This window comes from Anser brachyrhynchus, assembly GCF_964034855.1.
Source record: "Anser brachyrhynchus genome assembly, chromosome: 3".
NCBI lineage: Eukaryota > Metazoa > Chordata > Aves > Anseriformes > Anatidae > Anser > Anser brachyrhynchus.
The window spans coordinates 61,234,708-61,254,422 of NC_137696.1; the positions used below are offsets into that span (position 1 = coordinate 61,234,708).

Below are 19,715 nucleotides of genomic sequence, written 5' to 3' on the forward strand. Positions count from 1 at the left end.
ACAAAGGATTTTTGAAGAATTTTTTTTTTGTCAGATGAATAAAAATGTTCTTTGTCAGGGAGTGAAAGAGCAGAACTGAACAAAGGGCGATCTCCCTGCAAGGGAGATAGATTACACTGATACACATCTTGTAGAGGGAGCAAGATTACATGCAACAAGCAGCAGGTCAAAACAGCCCTAACACTACTTGTGACTTCCTTAATAAGCACTCTGACCCTTCTTTCATCAGGTTTCTACGTTGCTTAGAGCTTATAAGATAGCCTAGATAGCTTCTTTAATTTAAGGAAGCTGTTCATGTGAATTTTAATGTGAGTATTTGGCAAGCTGCACATCTGCAGCATTGGCAAGAGCATCTGCATGGGAAATAGATATGATCTTATAAACACTACTCTGCACTTTTAGCTGCTGGGTTGTGCAAGCAGAACTCCTTGGTTAACCAGTCCTGTGTGGGCTGTTTTGGTTTTTTTTCTTTCAGACAGAGGAGTGATCTAACGCAGATATCTTAACAATCTCGGATGATATTGTTGTGAGATTAATCCCAACAGCAACTGCGTCTTCATGACATATGATATGTAAAAAAAATTCTACAGCCTACCTTAGAGTACTATTATAAATGAATGGAGACCAAGCTATTTTGAATGAGCTGATAATTTGTTACAGTGAAGATGGCTAGATAGCACTAGCAAGTTAGGTGCCTGTGCTGGGCCACAGAAAAGACCATAGTCTCTTCATTCATTTCAGTTTCATGGCTTCTGTAAATGCTAGAAACAAATACTGTTTATATATAACCGGATGGAGAGCATCTAAACCTTTGCCCTGTAGGTGAAAGTAAGTAGATGAAAAGAGAAAAAAGTGGCTGAGGTGAGCCAGGAAACACCTTCTCAATGCACTAACTTATGACAGCTGGATATCTTTGTATGTTAATTTTTCCTGAACAGTATGGAATCTGTCATTTTACATGGAATTGGGTGATCTCGTAGCGTATTTGCTGGCTGTGCAATGCTGCTTTTGTTACCATTAATACCTAATAGAACCTGGCATCTCAGCAGTGGTGCTATGAGCATCACTATTAACAGCAGTCTAGTTCTGTATTTCATACGTTCCTAGATTTCAGAGCCTTTTCTGAAACCATCATTGGGAGACAGTACTTTCTTCATGTCAAACACTTTACTCATTTTTCTGATGGGAAGCCACAAAGCAATTTATTGGGAGACAATTTTTAGATCTAGAAGTTATCTAAGAAAGCACTTTGTTAGCTCAGAGAGTTTGCTGAAAAGGTAAAGCAGTAGAAATGCAATTAGTTATAATTTTCAGGGTTGTTACGGAAGCAATAGAATGATTTTATAAAGTTAACATAAAAACCTCATGACTTACAACAGCTGTGCAGTCATGGCACTAAAGATACTGGCATTTGAGGGAAATAAATGTTTTGTCCTATTAGATCTGAAGCTACTTTTCTCAAACATTTGTTTTTTCTTAGGGGAGTTTGTATAGTCTTAACAGCACTTGCACTGAATCTGGCAACTTCGGCAAAGCTGACATCACAGGAGAAATAGAGTTTGCCATAAGATACATCTTCAAGGCTCGCATCTTAGAAATTTGCATCAAGGGATGCAAGAATCTGGCTTATGGAGAAGAGAAGAAGAAAAAATGTAATCCGTAAGTATTTTGTAGAGAAAGAGAAAAGAAATAATAAGCAAAATATTTTGGTTTTAAGATACATAAATATAGAAATGGATTGATATATGATGGTATGCCATGTTAGCGCACTCAGAACATCCAGTGTATATATCTGCACTTTTTACAGCTACACACTGCAAGGCAAACAGGTTTCATACCAGCACTTTTTGATTTCTGTTCCGACCATTTTCTGCTCTTACTTGTCTGTTCCCCTGCCTGTGAGCAGGCAGTTGGTTATCTGTGTTGCTGATGAGCAACTTTGGATCTTGAGAGCAACTGTTTAGATTCTAGCTCTTAAGTTGTGCCTGCAAAATTAATATACACGTGGCTAAACCATGAGATGGAAAATTGAAATGTGAGTCATGTTGCTAATTCATCCACTGACTCATTGTGGGTTACTGGGTGATTGCCATACTACTTCTGTGCTTCCATCTTCCTCATCTGTAATAAGAATGGAAATTTCAGATACTGCAACACGTTTTAAAATCTAAAGTTGGTTAATAATTACATATCACAAGAGGAAGAAGTACCTACTTCTGTGGATAAAATAGGTCACAGAAATGATTGGTTGGGCAGTTAAGCCTTGGTGGTTTGTTTGTTTGTTTATTACTAATTGATCCTCTCTGACCGTGCAGCAATCATTTGCGGAAAATCACCAAGCAGAATACCTAACAATGTATTCTACCCCTGCTGTCATGTGGTGTTTGAGCACTTGAGTGACCACACTGGAAATTGCAGAGTTGCAATCACCTTCCCCCGGAAGGAATGTGGCTTTGAATATCTTGCAGAGTAAGGTCATAAAGATGAGCTTTGTGTTAAAAAAAGCCTCGCTGGAACAGCAGCTTACGAAGTGGAATAGTTTGGGAGTGTTTTGGGGTGGGTCAAGGTTCTTTAAGTCCCCTGGTAATAAATTTGGGCAATCAGTTGCAGGAAGTCTGAAAGGTGATGTGGGAAGAGCTGTGTACTGGACATTATGTTCTCTGTTGGTATATATTTATGTATTTCTGTTGGTTCCCGAACCAACAGAAAAAAGTACAGTCAGTGCACTCAGAGCACTTGACAGAAAACAAACTTCTAAGTGATGTTTAAAATGTGTTGAATTGTTTGACTGGTTTGAGGTCTGACTGTCTACTTGTTACTCTGTCACCCCAGATCAGTTTAAGAGGCTAAAAATTCTACTACCTGAATATTTTAAAAAGTAGTTCTTCCCTATGGATAGGTTTCGAAAAAATAGGGAAGAAGTGTAAGTTCTGATTATAGGAAATACAACTGACTGTAAGTTAGCCAGGAAGTTAATCAAGAGGCTGTTTTGAAATTGGTTTAAATCATATTATCTGAAATTTATACCAAAAATACAGTTGCCAAGCTGTGAGCCAGCACTCCCTACTGCTAATACTCTTCAGTTTTGAAGCTGTAATATAAATATAGCCCACTGAACGTATATTAAGGGGAAAGTTTAAGTATTAATTTTGACATGACCTACACATGAGAAACTTTGGGTAGTTGTCATTGGTGCTTGATACTTGTTCAACTCAGCTTCCAGAAGAATTTCATTTTTTTACTGTTATTTACTTGAAAAAGCATTAAAGCAATTTTGAACATTTTACATACTCTTCTACTATCATTCTAGTGGTTATTACAACAATTATCATTTGTAAGTTACGAATTATTACGCATTATGTGTGATTATACCTTTTATTTGCCACATGTTACTTAATTCTGTGAACAATCAGCACAAACAGCAATGAACCTAAAGGTTTTTGAGTTTTGTTGTTTTTGAGTTTTGTTTTTTTTTGAGCACATAATACGCTCTGTGCTTTCCTCACAAAGCTGTCATTACAAATGACAAGGTGACATTCTTGGTGGCTATTTTATTGGAGGCCAAGAGTATGTAAATAGAAGATTCGCATTCAGAGCCTAATTCTTTCCCAATTAGAATAGGATTGAAACACATTATCTGAATGATATACAGAGACCTTTATAGCCTGAGTGTTTATTTTAATGAAAATGGATACAAATCACAATTTGCCATTTTATTGCTTAGTAAATTATAAACTCAATAAAATTGTTTGAATTAAATAATTCATTGTTCTCCTTTAAATAAATCATTCTTCTTCTTAGTTTGATTTTTTTTTTCTTCCCCTTCTGGTCACATTCCGTATATCCTCTCTATTTACAAGCTATGTCAAGATTTATTTACTTCCTGATAAATCTCCTCGGAGTAAGCGGAAGACAGCTGTCAGAAAGAACACAGTGGATCCAGAATTTGATGAGACTTTGAAGGTACTGCTTGCAATTGTGTGTCGCTAAAAGCACTCTTCCATGGTAATGTCTCCTTTTATAATGTGCAATCCTGCAAGTTCAGCATTGTCCTGATGGGGCAATTGCAGGAGTCAGTGACAACAGTCATTAAGAAATGGTTGGTTTCAGTTCAGATAACTTTTGGACTGAAAATGCTTTTAAAGTTACACTAGTGAATTGTGCACCCTCAAAAGAGTCTTCCTTTGTGCATGAAACACGCTTAAAGGTGTTGTTCTGAGTTACCTTGTAGCAAAAGCAAAGTGTCCTTTATAGACATGTTTCTGGTGCCTTCAGGAACTGAGTGTATTGCAGAGCAGAGTGAGTATTTTACACAGGTGTCCCTTTCAAATGATGCCCTTTGTTTTCCGTGTCACTGGGAGTCTGCAGTTAGGATGGGGCGCCCCTGGATTAGTTTTGTTGTTTCCGGTTTTGTGCCCAGGTCACTACAAAACCTCTTTTTGTGCATTTGTGCATCAGTGAGCTGCAGCAACACCTAATTTTCTGTGAAGTGTAGTCTTGGAAGAGATGTGAAACAAAATGAATGGACGAACTTACATTACTTCTCCTTGAGCTACATGAAAGTTTCTGTGTATGAACATCACCAATTTGTAGCAAGTGAAACAGGCAAAATGTTTGAAAAGAACATTGTTAAAAATTGATAACAACAAAAAGATGTATACAATTATGTAATTCTCATATATCTTGAAGTCTGCAGATAGGTGCTTTTTTCTCCCAACTTAAACACTAACACTGAAATAATTGGCTCCTATTCTATAGTCATTTTTCAATGCCAGAGTGATGCAGAACTGGTAGAGAGTGAGAGCCATGCCTGAGTTGGCTGTGTGAACACTAAGGGTAGATTAATTAGAAATTATTTAAATTGGTTTAAACAAGCAGAAACGGTCAAACGAGCATAGTGCTAGTACAGGTAAACTGCACCACAGCACAGAGATCCAACTCAGTGGGATCTGTCTGCAAATGAAGGCACCTGCACTTGGGTACGTGCATTGGTGAGGAGCACAAGTGCTCTTAAGAGTTGCTGGAAGCTAGGTAGGGTGAATCAGGGTCATTCTTCCCAGAGCCTACACCCAGCCTGTGATTCAGCAGCCCAAATGTCATTAGGGATGCCCGCAGCCATGTCATTGCCTCGTTTTCAGTCCAGGTGGGTGCAGGTTACCAGACTTGTGTGGGTATCTCAGATACCCAGTGATATCTCAAAGAGCTCTTAACTGTGCTTAGGGAGTGGATCAGGGCTTTAAGGACTGGTTTCCTGAATTACTGCCTTGCTCCTGCTGACTGCGTTGAGTAAATTTCCACTGACCAGAATGGAATTTTTAGCACCTTTGTCAGGTGTCTTAATCTTGACCTGACCTCCAACCAGAGCAGCCAAATTGTACTGGGAGTATAAAACAGAAAAGTAATTTATAAAGAACAATGGTCAAGAATTATTTGAAGTTCTGGATGAATTAAAATCTTTAGCAATGGAAGCCGAGGTATTCCTGGAATGTCGTTTCATATTTGCATGGGCATTATTTTAGCATTTAAGGAGTGAGGTAGCATGGAAATTGCAAGGCACGTTCAGACAGCATAGTTCTGTCTGCATCCTGATGCCTTCAGCCATGCTGTGGTCAGGCTGCCTTTGAGCAGGCTGTGAGCATGGCTCTGCGTTCACCCTGTGTGTTGCTTTATAAATGCTGTTTGTCTTTCCAGTACAAGATTGAATACTCCCAGCTGGGAAGTCGGCAGCTTCAGATCTCTGTGTGGCATGCAGGAGCTCTGAAGTACAGGGTGTTTTTGGGGGAAGTGGTGATTCCATTGGCCACGTGGAATTTTGAAGATAACTCGATGGAGTCATTCAACTGGTACCAGCTAAAATCCAAGGTGACTGTTAATTCTTGTGCTTGTATCTTAAGAACATGATGTTGTGAAAGTTATGGAAGAGATCACCCTTCTGAGGTCATTGAGGGAAGAATGCTGTCAATCCAGCCCACGAGTAACACCTGTTATAAATATAAAGGAGCTGTGAGAATGATGTGGAATAGTATGTAATGCCAATTTCTGTATGTCTCTTCTTTCAGCTTGAAAAGCCTGAACATAGTCTTACCCAGTACAGTGGAGAACTCCTGGTGTCTGCAAGACTGTCAGTACCAGCCCAGTATAAAAATTTCCAGTTTGAAAGATGGATGAGAGAAGGTATCAAGCATTCCAGAATACATGAATCCCTTGGCTAGAAAAGAATTAGGATCAGTGAAGGACAATGTGCCTACTTCACATTTTTGTTCTTTTTAATGCCAGCAAAAGTTGATAATTTCAATAGTTACAGTATGATGCATCCAGATGTTTGGCAAGCTTGTACCTGTTATGGTGTTACTGGTAGACCTTATTCTGGAGGTGGTGTAGTAGTTTCTCTGCTCAAGGTAGAGACTAGCAATTTAGGTAAAAGGTGGAAGGGAAATGGCTGCAAGGGTACTGGACCAGCCCCTTGGCTTCCTCCAGTGGTCTCACTTGAGAGAGATTGTTTCACTTGGAAGATGACTACTTCAAAATGCATAGGATTCAGTTTTTGATAATGGAAGGCTTGTACGATACATTAAACATTGAAATAATGCGTCAGAGCAAGCATCTGCTGATGGAGAAATATAAACACATTGAGGGGAGTGGATAGGGCAACCTCACCTTCCTTACCTCCCAAGTTCATAGTAAGGTGTGGAGAGCTCCAGAGCGCTAGTAATGCTGTGTTTGGGAGCATAGAACAGGTAGAGACCAGTAGAAAGATCTTAATTAGCTGTTAGCTTAATTTTGTGTCCCCCCCCCCCCTTTTTTCCAAGCAATCCCAAAGTCACCAGCTTGCTTTCTTCCATTTTTCTTCCCTACTCATGCCTGCTGTGCCTCTGCTCTACAAACAGAGCTGTAACAGAGGAGCACTATCATGTCACAGGTTGGGCTGTTTCTCCTGCTTCTGGCTTTGTATCAGGGAAATGCTCCTGTGGGTACTGCCCCGTGGGTACTTTTTGCAAAACAACTGAAAGCTCTGTGTTTGGAACAGGAGTCACAGAGCAATCTGCTATTCACTGCTTGCTTTCTTTGTGTGAATCGTGACCTGTGTAAGCAGGTTCAAATCTTTCAAATGATCTTAATACAGCACTGAGTCCTTATTTCAGTTGTAGCACTTAATAATTTTCCTGCTTAATTACAGGGGCATCTGATGTTATCAGCTGAACTAACTGGTTATTTAATGTGATAAATTCTCCTGTTTCAGGAGAAAAAGACCAAGGAGTTCCCAACTGCCAGCTTCAGGTTATGATATTTGGGGCCAAGAACTTGCCTGTGCTGAGACCTGCTGGAATGCTGAACTCTTTCGTTAAAGGGTATGTACGAGACTTAACACTTCAAATGGGAAGTGTCACAAACATCCTGTGCAAAGGTAAGAATTAACTCGCTTTCATCAGGAGACTGCTGTGTGAAAGTGGCACTGTCCATGCACTTAGTCAGACTTGCTTGTAATTGTGACAGTTTACATCTGAGTGTCTGCATAACAAGAGCACGCAGCAGGACACTGAAGGGTCCTGAGTGGAACATCACAATTTACTGTTGGCATTAAAATTTAGAGTTCACTATTTTAAGCATCTGCTTTTTAGACGTTAGGAGGAAAAAAATGTGTGACACAAGAGGGAGGTGAAAATACTGTATTTTCATTCCTGGTTTCAGCTGTGCCCTTGCACAGTTTAATACAGCTTTGGAAAGCAAGAAGAAAACTTTGGTCTACGCATTTTAAAAGAGGAAGGACTGAATTTTTCTTCAGTGTGCTCTGTGCTTAGTATGTGGGGCCATTTTACTTTCTGGATGTCAGACATTACTGTGTTAAATTATCTCCTACAGCCACTTCACCTGCTGTGGTACCTATCTTCAGTGAAGTGGGTGAGCATTTTATCTACTGAACAGGCAGGTTTCGGACAGTACTGGGTAACAGAACTGGGAGTAAGGGCTCCCTCATCAGCCAGTGCCAACAGAGGAAAAACAGAAAGACCCACACTGAAGGCAGACAGGAGCCAAAGTCCCCAAAAGAAACAAACTAGCATCATGTTCTACCTTGCACTTAGCTGAACTTTTTGCTATTTAAGGCAAAGTGAAGGGTCCTGGTTGAGTAGCGCACGTTCTGTTTTCTGATTGAGTAAAACACTGCTTGGCTCAGCAAACTTGCTGAACTCTCATTGTTTTTTTGGGGGGAAGCTGCCTTATCCTTCCAGACCAAGCAGAGTTAAAGCAAAAGTCACCTGTCCTGAAGAAAGAAGACTGTCCTCAGTGGAAACATTTGTTTGTCTTTGACGATGTTACCCCAGCACAGCTACAGCAGTCATGTCTGCACTTGACCATCTGGGACCAGTCAACTTTTGGCTCACAGGATCAGTTCCTAGGGGGAGCCAAGCTTGGTGCAAGTAAGTTCTTCATCACTAAATGTTGAAGGTATTTTGGGGGGAAAAACACTTATTTTACATTCCAAAAGTAGTATTTGCACTGTGCTGTTATCTGTCATATGCCTACACAGACACCCCCCAGTCCCTGACCTAAGCAACTTGTAGTCTCAGGCTTTGATCCTGCAAGAACCAGTGCCTGTGTTTTAGTTCAGGCCTGTGCAGAAGCTCCGGGCTGTCAGTGGGAATTGTCAGGCAAAGACATTTGTTAGCATGGTAACATTCAGGGACAGAGCCTGGCCATACAGAAGACAGGAACAGAACAGGTGGGTGCATCAACTCATCTGGAGCTCCCTATGTATTTTTCAAGACTTGTTTCCTGAGCAGTTTTCTATGACTTGGCTATTTTTAAAATAATAGCAATCACTTCAGAAGTAAGCATATGAATTTCAGCCTTGCAGATCTGTGCTTATTGCTTTATATCCACAAATCCTTCCAATGGGCAATACAGAAAGTGAAACTTGCTCAGAAGCCCTAAAGGGAAGGACTAAGGGCATGTATGAGCATTAGGCTCTGGTCTAACATCAAGAAGAGCCTTCTTTCTCAAAAGGTCGGAAATGTCTGAGAAATGCTCTAGAATTGAGAGCAGCAGCTTGTTTGTTGTCCAGTCATTTGGGCCAGAAATGGTACAGAGCTGGACCTAGATATGTCTTTGGGTAAGGCCAAATGAAAAGTAACCCCGTGACCTTCCCTTTTGCTTTCTTTCAGAGGAATCGTTTGGATCTGCAGACCTTGTTTCTCAGTCAGCGCTTCAATGGCAGGAAGTGCTCTGCAGGCCAAACACATGGATGGACTTTACACTTGTACTGCATTCAAATATGGAAAACTTTAAATCGTGAGAAATTACTGCACAATAACTTTTCCTTCCCCATATGTGATGTTTTAAATTCAAGTGGCATATACACGTGCCAGGTCTGGGGAAAAGGTGCGCTACAACAGTACCTACCCCAGCACCTAGGGAGTAGTTATATATTTGAAAGGGTGTGACACCGAAGGTTGTATTTCTCCAAAAACTAAGGCTTTGTTATCTGTATCTCTAGGTGGGATGTAAGGTTAGTATTGTTTCTTCCGGAGTAACAAACTTTGAAACGGATTATGCTGACAAGGCACTAGCAGACAGATGGTATGCAGCTTCTTATGGCTGGGTATAGAGCTGTGGTTACTTGAAGACAGATTGGAATACTTCATAGGGAAAAATTCCTATCCTTTAAGTTACATGATTTCATTCTGGTTTTGATGCTTCATAGGTAACCAGAGGGGAATTGAAACTAGATCACTTTTAACAGTTTGCTGTAAATTAGTGATGCTAACACCTCTATGCTTCAGAATTACCTCTAGTGCCCGTACTACTTTGCATAACCCTAAAAAGCTTCTGCCTGGGTGACCCACCTGTCTTTCAAATATGTGCTGTACTAAGGTGCTTACAACCAGGTAAATGTATAAATTCTCCTTCAGTAGGGGAGTGCAGGACATCAGCTAGTAAAATAAACATGGTTACAGAAAGTTCCTTGTTCTTCTCAGCTGCTGGTGTGAACCAGTATTAACAAGCCTGACTGATCCATATGGTGTATGGCCCAGCTAAGCTTATCACTTACTCATGTGAACTATTGGAAATGCAAGCCTAACGCCAACATGCCATCAGCTCCCTTTGCCTCAGATGAAGCAGTGTTACAGGCAGCAGAAGCTTTGTATATACAACCCTAACTAGTACTGCTGTTACATACCTCTTTTCCCTCTGACTGAAGTGAAGATTCCAGCACATGTTATCCTTTCTTCCTTTCCAGAACAGGATGGTGGTTAAGGACGCAGAAGTGAAAGACAGGGATTCATATGCTAGCCTCAGAATCTTAGAAACCAGCACACCTTACACAGCATCCACCCTACACAAGAAACACTCAACTCCACATCCTTTGTTACTCTGCAGATCTTTTATTTAGATGTTTGCTGCTGCAAATAAAAAAACACCACACAACAAAACTCAACTGGAGTATAAAGCAGCATAGATGTTGTAAATGGAAGAGAAGAGCTGACAACATACTGTATCTCACTTTCTAACAGATTTTCAAGGAAAGGGGGGAGATTAGTGGGGAAGGAATAGTCACAGAAATGCTCTCTAATAGAGAGAATACAACTGTGATATAAACAAGCAGTCCCTTCATGTTTGGAGTCTGAAACTTTAAATCAAACATTTAAAAAATTAGAAAATTTGTTAGAAAAATAGGTGCAGTAAAATTGTATATATTGGATCATGTGTACATATCAATTTTCATCATTAAGTAAAAAAAGTGATCTTTACAAATAATGCTTTATAGTAAATAATCAGTTGCACCGCAGACTACAGTGTTTAGACTTCTTTACAGATGCAAGTCTCATTAAATCTGAAAAGTAACAAAATATACAGAGCAAAACTATTTCCCTTTTAAACTAGTACAGCAATCCACATATTGCATATTTAATATATATATAAATACTACACTATAACTGATCAGTAATGAAGCTGGAATGCAAACACAGTAGTGTATTATTCCAACAGAGTATCTGCCTAGTTGTTACGTAAGGAGGGTGTCAGTGTTCCTACGCCACACTTGTGAGCTGTCACTGCAGAATACCTCCAATTGAGCACAGTAACCAGAAAAAGCCTTATTTCCATGCAAAGTAGTTCTGAGGTGTTGTCAGTTCTTTTGTTTGTGTATCGGGGAAGGTGGGCATGAAGACGAAGGAGAAAAAACAAGGTGCATGCACAAGCACACACAGGTGTTTGCAGTTCCTGAGTTGTCTTCTCAACTGTTGGACTTTACACTGTGACTGTAACACAAAGACATATGGCACAAAATTCATCCACAGTTGCTTATTTTTAGACCAAGCTGAATCCAGCACCTGCACAGGACCTGCATCTACAACTAGATGTTTGTAGGTTTGCAGGTTTGTGTTGCTTAAAAGAGAGATGTGACATAAGCGTAAGGCCTTTTGGCACTAAGCAAAGGCATGAGCAAGTTACCAGGATCAGTGGTATGATGAATTTTTAACTCTACCAAATTTAACACACAGTATGGAATAAAGGGGAGATGCAAACACCTCTGGGTTTAGAGGACATTTGTTAAATATCATAGTAACCCCTCCTCAGGGAAAACAACAACAAACAAAAACACAGCATTAAGATCTGCTTTTCCCACAGTCTTGGTTTCTCGTTATAAGCATCATTACATTGCCTCAAACTCATCAATTCTCTGCTTGGTGTTGCCTTGTCGGATTTGTCGCAGTGTCTTGTACTTGTCACGTCCCTGTCGCACGTTCTCTGAGTGGATAATATCATTTTGGGTCCTCTTATCTTCATCTCTAGCCTGTGCCAGCTCATCTGTCAGTGCCTGCAAAATAAAGAACATTAAAAACAGATTATACACAAGAAGCTTTCAGCTCATGACAGCAGTGATTCTGGTGAGACTTAGTCTTTAAATGAACTTCTGCTTCTCATAAGTAAAGTTATCGTGCTTTGTGTATTTAACCAAGTGGTTAAATTATCCATTCTCCAGGAATAATTTCTTCCATTACTCTCCCTCCTCCAAACATTTTCTTACCCTCAATTGCCTCTGTACACGCTCGTTCTTCTCAGCCTCAGTAATGCGCTTCTCCTCGTTGCGGTCATTCCTGATCCCCTCACTGGACAACTCTGCGCTGTAGGCAGAGTACTCGGACCCTTCATCGTGCAAGTTATCGTGGACGTGGTAGTTCACGGTCTCATAGACAGGTGGGGGTGGAGGTGGAGCAGTCATTACCAAGTGCAGTTCCTCCTTTGTCTTTACCAGATCCTCCTGGGCTTCCCTTGCCTAGGGAAAAAAAGAGTAAAGAATATTTTAATACATTTGGTTTAAACAAGCTTAATGAACACTTCAATGCTTATCTTCCCAGTTTTGTCATTCTACAATGAAAAGCAAGAAATAAGGAATTAAGTCTCCAGCTGACAGTACTTTGTTGCTTTCTTAAGCAGATTTTTTTTTTGCTAGTGACAGTATCATTACCCATGGTGTAATATGCAGGATAGCTAAACTAAGAATATTCCTCCAATAAAACAGTTTTTCCTAAACTGTTTTCTAGAAAATTAGTTATCTTCAACCTATTCTCCACTTGAAGAAGTGCAGGTTGTAAATATGGGTTCCAGAGAGCAAGAACCTAGATTCCTGAGTTGGCATGTGTAACAAGGTTATGCAGTAGGAAGACAGCTTTCTTGCTTCTTCAGTGGTTCTACCCTCCCATTCAGTCTGCAGAGATAGTTACGTGGCGCTGGGAGCACCAGACATTCCCAGCCTTGCGTGGTTTCTTCTCGGTTTTACTGTGTCTAGTTACGCAGTTCTCCAGACCCAGGCATCAGGAAGCCACTGACAGCAGCCTCAAGGCTGGTGCCCACTCCAAGATGATCACATTTTTAGGTTTTATACAGACTCCCACTTTAAATTTTGACTAAAAGCTTGTTGAAAGAGATGTTTTGGAGGCATACTGCACATTAACCACAAGTCTGCCCTTCTCTGATGGTGCATGGATGTGTATCTCCACATATGACAGAAGTTACACCAGGCTAAGCACCATGGTATGCTCTGCCCACACGCGGAACTTCAGAGCAGCTTTGACAAAGATACTCACTCTGATTTGCCATTCTTCAACCTCGCTCTCTTTACGCTTCCTTGCCTCTTCAAGAAGTGCGATCTTGGCTGTATACTCTGCGAGCTCTGTAGCCTGTTAAGTAATAGAACTGGGATTATAAGGACTCAAAAAACACCACAAAAACATGTAAGTAAGAAGCCTGTTTGACTGAGAAAACATCCAAGCATTATACTCCACTCTAATAAACAATGAACAGGAAATTAAGAACAAAAAGTAGGTCGCTTGTGATAGAATCATTGTGGCACTAGCTTCTTTCTGTCAGATGGTCTAGAACTTCACTGCACTACATTTTTATTTTATTCCCCCTTGGAGTCTGAGGCTTTGCCATATTCAGAGGGCACAGTAACATGCCTTTGTATCTTATCCACAAGTGACTGATCTTACCAGCTGTTCCTGGCTCTTTATCTGGTCAATAGTCTGTCTCTCCAGCTCCTCCTTGGCTTGCAGAACAGCCAAACGATCAGCCTCCAAACGTTCTGCTTCCTCCTGGGCTCGTCTCCTTTCTTCCTCCAGCTGAATAGCTCTTTGGATCTGAGCTGAGAGCTCTGGGAAAAGACAGATCAGTGCTGTTAGTCCACAAGCCTGGCCAAAGCAAAGACAGGCTCTTAAGTAACTGTAGAAGTCATGACAGGCACATGGCTGCAGCCTACAATCTCTTCGTTACACCTGTAAGTAGTTATAACAATACATCAAATAACTGAATTCAAAGGCAGTCAGCTGCACATTATAATTAGATCTTCTACATGGTATTTTTACCAGAGCCTGTAACACTGACATGATTCTGGTGCCCTCGGTTGACAGTTTATTGTAAGGACCAGATGTTGCTGTCTCCAGTCTGCTCATCTGTGCATTGAAACAGAAGCTTCCATTTCAGTGGAAAGACTTGTTCCCAAAGTACTTTTTCTGTTAGGTGTTAAGTAAAAAGCACTTGAGAGCTGAGCTCTGTTTCTCTCTGCTGCAAGAGGTTATGCTACCAAAACCCTCTCGGTAACAGTGGAAAAGAGTTGGTGTGACCTTAAATTCCCAGTTAGATGAACAGATTTTGTGACTTTTATGCCTTGGTTGATCTTGGCAGTGCATGCATGTGTGTGCATTTAGCCATGGAGATAGATATTAGTGTGCCTTGCCAAGAGATCCAGTGTCACCAGATTTAGGCTGTGGAACCCAACACACATGATCTGGTCAGACAGTACAAGTACTTTACCTTTCTCTGCCTTCTGAGTCTTCACTTCATACTCTTGTAGCCTCACCAGCAGCTCTTCCTTCTCCCTCAACATTTGCTCTTTCTCTCTCTCAATCGTCTCCCTCCTCTTCTTTTCATTTTCTAGTTGTTGCCTGTTAGAAACAGATTTCATGCTTGAAGCTCACTTACAGACACGAGCTACAGCAAGGTAAGAAAGCTGGCTGGACACCTCTCCAGACAGTTCAATGGGAAGCGACCATGCGACTGCCACAAAACAAGAGAGGGAAGACAGAAATGCTTATGGCCTGTTGTCTTGGGTTTTGCCTGGGACAGAGTTAATCTCCTTTGTAGATGCTCACACAATTGTGTTTCGTATTTTTGATGAAAATAGTGGTGATAATGGTGATAACACACGGATGTTTTAGCTGCTGCAGAGCAGCGCTTACACAGAGCCAAGGCCTTTTCTGCTCCCTCGCTGCCCGGCCAGGAGGAGGCTGGGGGTGCCCCAGGAGCTGGGAGGGGACACGGCCAGGACAGCTGGCCCGGGCTGACCAGGGAGATATCCCACACCGTGTGGTGTCGTACTCAGCAGTAACAGCTGGGGTAAAGAAGGAGGAAGGGGGGGACATCCAGAGCAACAGTGTTTGTCTTCCCAGGAAACCGCAGACGTGATGAGCCCTGCTTCCCTAGAAGTGGCTGAGCATCTGCCTGCAGATGGGATGAAGTGAATGAATTCCTTGTTTTGCCTTGCTTGCATGCACAGCTTTTGCTTTACCTACTGAACTGTTTTTATCTCAAGCCACGCGTTCTCACTTTTAACTCTGATTCTCTCCCCACCCCATCTGAAGAGACGGAGTAAGCAGCTGCATGGTACTTAGCTGCCTGCCTGGGTTAAATCCCAACATTTGTTTATCACTTCAGAATTAGTGCTCAGTTTTTGGATACCTGCATTTCATTAAAATATTTGTATTTTCTGTTGCCTGCCCCAGAAACTTAGGATACCAAAAAACCACAAAACAGTAGATGCAGAGAAAAAAGCAAGAACAGTGTTCTGTACTACAGAGCAGATTTCTTTTGTTCTGTCATAAGGAAAAATCAAGGACACATAGAAACAAGAGCACTGGGAAATGAAGACTAGCAAGTCACCAATACAGGATGAAAGCAGTATGATTTCTTGAATCATAAGCAACCGGCAGCCGGTCACAGGGACACCAGCAGAACTACTAACCCTTTTCCCTTGCCTCTAAGAGGTCTCCCACTCCCCTCTTGCCTGCTCACAGCATACACACGTGCTCCCTGTGGAGTTTGCTCCCCCCAATGCAGAGATCAGGCCTTAACGGAGAAGAGTCAGGAGAACCCCTCTGCAGGTATATGGCTGTCCACAAGAGCCCAGTGACTTTACTGGCACGCATCCTTGAAGGTCCAGCTCTCAAGGCTGCAGACAGGAGAGCTGACCGCACTGGTCACAGGTCTGAGCCAGAAGAGTGATTCTTACGTTCCCACTGGGACTTGAGATACCCTGCAACGCTGTGAGCCAGAGCTCTGGGGCCACACACACACACCTTACTCAAAGTGAGGTGGCCGAACGGCTCGTACCTTTGTCTAAAGCTACCCAAGGAACCCTGGCAGTTTTGTACCATTTAACTCTGCCTCCCCATCCCCACCGTCTGTACTCAAGCTCACCTTTCCAGCTGTTTCTGGTGCTTCTCCTCCCGGGCCTGGGCTTTCATCTGTTGCACCTCGATGGTGTCAGGCTTCCTGCGCCGCATATACAGTTCATGGTTGCCCATGCAGAGCTGCAGGATCCTCTTGTTAATTCTCAGACGAGGGGCGTAAAACACGAAGTCCTAGAAGAGACACCACACAGTCTATTTTTCAGGTGCACTCTCCCTTCTCCCAGCTGACTGCAGACAGATCATCCTGCCACTAACGTCGCTGCCATCGAGGCATACACACATGCTATTTAAATATCTCAGCAAGGACCACTAAGATTATCTGAAGCCAAAGCAGTTCGTCATTTATACAACCCATCTCAAGTCTATATAGAATTGACAAGTTACTCTTCTAGAAAAAGATACTTTTAGAGAAAACACAGTCTCAAATGTCTGCATGTAGAAGACACTGCTGAGTTGGACCTGTTGCAGAAGACGCTGGGTTAGCAGGTAAACATCTGGGCAACTCACAGACCTCTACTATAAAGCAATTAGTTTTTACGTTTGCATGGTTTTGTGACTGAAAGATAAAGCATGAAACAGAAAATGTGTTGCAGACTCTTAACGTAACATCATAGAATTTCCTGGTCTATTTGTATCAGTATTCAAGACACCATTTTTTTTTTTTTAAGAGAAAGAGAAATGCCACTATGCAAAAATACCCTACCAAAGCATTCTTTCCTCAGCATGGCACTTCTTAGTTAAGCTGACTGAGGCCATTACAACATTGGAAGTTATTTTTTGAACCACCAAACATGGACTACTTTGAATACTGCATTACAGACAGTAGGCAAAACCCATTCTGCAATTTCTGGTTCTGCAAAGAGAACGGCCGCAAGTTTCTTATCATCTGTATTATCAAGGCTATCATCAGTATTATCAAGGCTATTACAGACACTACGCAGCAGGCTAGATCTTCTAAATGTACCTCTGCTAAGAAAAAGATATGGAGGACCAACTTCATTACCTGCCTGATAATTTTTATGAGTCCACAATGTTTTTATAGATGCTTAGGACACTGTCTGAACTTAAACAATAAAAAAACCAACACATTTTTCTGCCTCTATTTGCATACTATGTGGATGCTGATATAAGCAATAGGCAAGGTACCAGCTTACCACCAAAGCCAGGTACTCACTCCTTAAAATTACTCCTGTATTGGCTGCCTCATTGTTAACGAGAAACGGAACTGAGGAGGAGCAGACAGAAGCTGTGTGGATTTGCATGGCAGCAGCAATCACGTTTTTAACTGCCCAAGTTCAGAAACACAATTTGTGGCTATGTCTGGAAAAACTAGAAGTCACACCAGAAGCAATGGAAAATGCTCCAAGTCCTGTTAAGATGAGCATGAATTTGCTGACAAAGTCATTTTCTTAAAAGCATTTTTCTTATTCACATATTGACTGCAAAAGTGCCATTGGCAAGGTGTGCAGTGCCCAAATCCTGTCAGAGGCATTTTGAGCTGCACACGTCTAATACTGCTAGCTGAGACTGTAAGCTATTCATCTGACCTCCTATTCCTAACAAGTAATTTAAAAAACAAATGGGTTGTGTACATTGTGAGGAACAGATCCTATCTTGAAGCTAGGTTCACTTCCAGTGAAAGCAAATACTGAGGGCACAGACGGTGGCTGCATTCATCATTTAGTGGTATTCATGTAAGAACATAAAAGAATCTCCCTCCCTTCCTCATCATCCCCCGGTCTAGCACAACTGGGAGCACTGCAGCTTGATATATTAAAAATGTGCTAAAGATGCTGGGGTATGTGGGCAGATAGGCCTAAAAATTGAAAAGCTGACTCTGGGCAAGATGCCACAGAATGCTACCCGTTGAATTAGCATCCATTTTAACATTGACATGGACAATCTTCCAAGTTAAAGGGGAGCTTCCAACTCACATCTAGGGTAGACTGAGTATTTTTGCTTTATTTATAAATACTTGAGTTTTTGAAAAAGAGATGCAAGCAGATGAAAGGATCTAGACAGCTTCCTGACAGTTCAGAATTGGTGTCCATATAAATTCTTCTTTCAGGCATAGTTTTAAACGTAACACCGCCCAGAGGGAAAAGGACAACTGAGACAACAGAGAAAGGAATCATAGTTGATGTTTACAATGTTAACACCTTGCTGTATCGGCCTCTTGTAAGTCTTCCAGTTCAAATTCAGTCAGACTTACTGTTAGGGAGCCGAAGGAATGCTGTGATCCATAAACAGGAGATTAATATTTTGTACTGTATACAACATGTCCAAAATCATAAAGGGGCTCTTCTACTGAGAAATGTATTCCTGGGGAAGACATCTTTCTACCTCTGTGGAGTTCTGCTGGTTCTCACTAATAGCATCAAAAAAAGCCCCTCTCCCCCCCCCAAACCCCAGGTTATCATCTGAAGGAAAGGATGCCTCACCAGGAGCCCTGAAGCATGCTGTGTTAGCATCGTTCAGATTACTGGGAGGATCTTTTCCTGTTAGCGAAATTTATAAGACATCACCCTTTACCAAAGCCAAACTACTTATTATTTCTCAGGGCTGCATTTATCCACCAAGGCCAAGAACTGGGGTGGAGGAAGGGAAAGAGAGGAGGCCTTTCTCAACTATTACTATAGTTTCACAAGGCTGACAGAACGAGAACCACCTACACCAGTTATTCCACTTCAAGTTCTCAGCAGCTCAAGATAAGTCACAAGTTCTTCACTAAAATAACTGAAAACAGGTGGGGAAACATTGAGAAGTAACATTCATGAGTAGCTACATTTAAGTTCTTCACAGAAATCATATTCTTACTACTTATCCTACTATTCAAGTACGTCAATGAACACCATGGTCCTTAACTTACTTCTATTATTTCTGTAGGGCCAAAGTGAGCATTAAATGTGAAGCCATATGTATACATGTGGCTTTGCAGTAACATTTGCATGACTTTTTTTTATTTAAAATTAACAACAAAAAAGTTACCCATCAGCTTCTATGCACAGAAGGAAATGAGGAGAGTAGTAGTCTGAGTATAATCCAGCTATACAAAAGACTCAAGACTAACAAAGAATCTCAGATCTAAGCATGTCTACCTAGTTTTTCAGGGAAAAAAAATGGGGACTCCGCACCTGTAAATTCCTTGTCTTTTTCCATGTTGGATAAGGCCATAAGCCCTTTACCTAAACTGCACAGAAAAATGGACATCTCTAAATACATCTTCAATACTGATGCTCAATTTTGCATCTAGAACATCTGCAGCTTTCTTCTCTCCACAGACAACTTTGTTTTGAAATAAAACAGTATTAGTTGCTGATATGCAGTATCCAATCCATTCTTGGTATACTTACAGGTGCCTTCTTGTCAATAGGTTTTATAACAAACTTCTTGTCATTGAAGGAGATGTTTCTGATTTCACTCCAGGGGAAACCAATCTTTGGAGTCAGTCTGGAAAAGAGAAGAATATTTTACGAGATGTTGCAATGAACTCTTTTTTCCCACATTACTTCTAAAACACAGACTCAGTGGGATGCAGCACTTGACACAGCTCGCCCAACAACGCGAGAGAGGTAGTTGAAAAAAAACCCATAGGGAGCAGCAAAAGATGCCCAATCGCCTCCTTTACAGAACCTCTTCTCATTTTGATCAGCCACCCTACTGACCTATGCATTGGGGCTGGTTCAATTACATGCCCTGTCTTCCAGAAGCAGATGCACTGAAGAACCATCCAAAGATCTTTCTTAC

General features: G+C 41.4%; 2 protein-coding genes across 8 annotated transcripts in view; one reads left to right on the forward strand and one right to left on the reverse strand.

The window, feature by feature from the left end:
- SYTL3 (synaptotagmin like 3) overlaps positions 1-11,844 on the forward strand; it is a 36,370-nt gene extending 24,526 nt beyond the window's left edge. For 5 of the 6 annotated variants that reach the window (XM_080587050.1, XM_080587047.1, XM_080587049.1 and 2 more), the window contains 7 exons: positions 1,481-1,659; positions 3,861-3,963; positions 5,692-5,862; positions 6,060-6,174; positions 7,241-7,349; positions 8,212-8,417; positions 9,162-11,844. In XM_080587050.1, the coding sequence (XP_080443176.1) occupies positions 1,481-1,659; positions 3,861-3,963; positions 5,692-5,862; positions 6,060-6,174; positions 7,241-7,349; positions 8,212-8,417; positions 9,162-9,292 (1,014 nt within the window). In that variant the 3' untranslated portion in view covers positions 9,293-11,844. The other variant, XM_080587051.1, reaches the window with a different exon arrangement.
- Positions 10,363-19,715, reverse strand: part of EZR (ezrin) — a 37,550-nt gene continuing 28,197 nt past the window's right edge. For both annotated transcript variants that reach the window (XM_080587053.1, XM_080587054.1), the window contains exons 8-14: positions 19,322-19,418; positions 15,976-16,139; positions 14,314-14,444; positions 13,494-13,654; positions 13,089-13,181; positions 12,029-12,277; positions 10,363-11,818 (exon numbers count right to left, since the gene is read on the reverse strand). In XM_080587053.1, the coding sequence (XP_080443179.1) occupies positions 11,654-11,818; positions 12,029-12,277; positions 13,089-13,181; positions 13,494-13,654; positions 14,314-14,444; positions 15,976-16,139; positions 19,322-19,418 (1,060 nt within the window). In that variant the 3' untranslated portion in view covers positions 10,363-11,653. The remainder of the gene's footprint in view (positions 11,819-12,028; positions 12,278-13,088; positions 13,182-13,493; positions 13,655-14,313; positions 14,445-15,975; positions 16,140-19,321; positions 19,419-19,715) is intronic.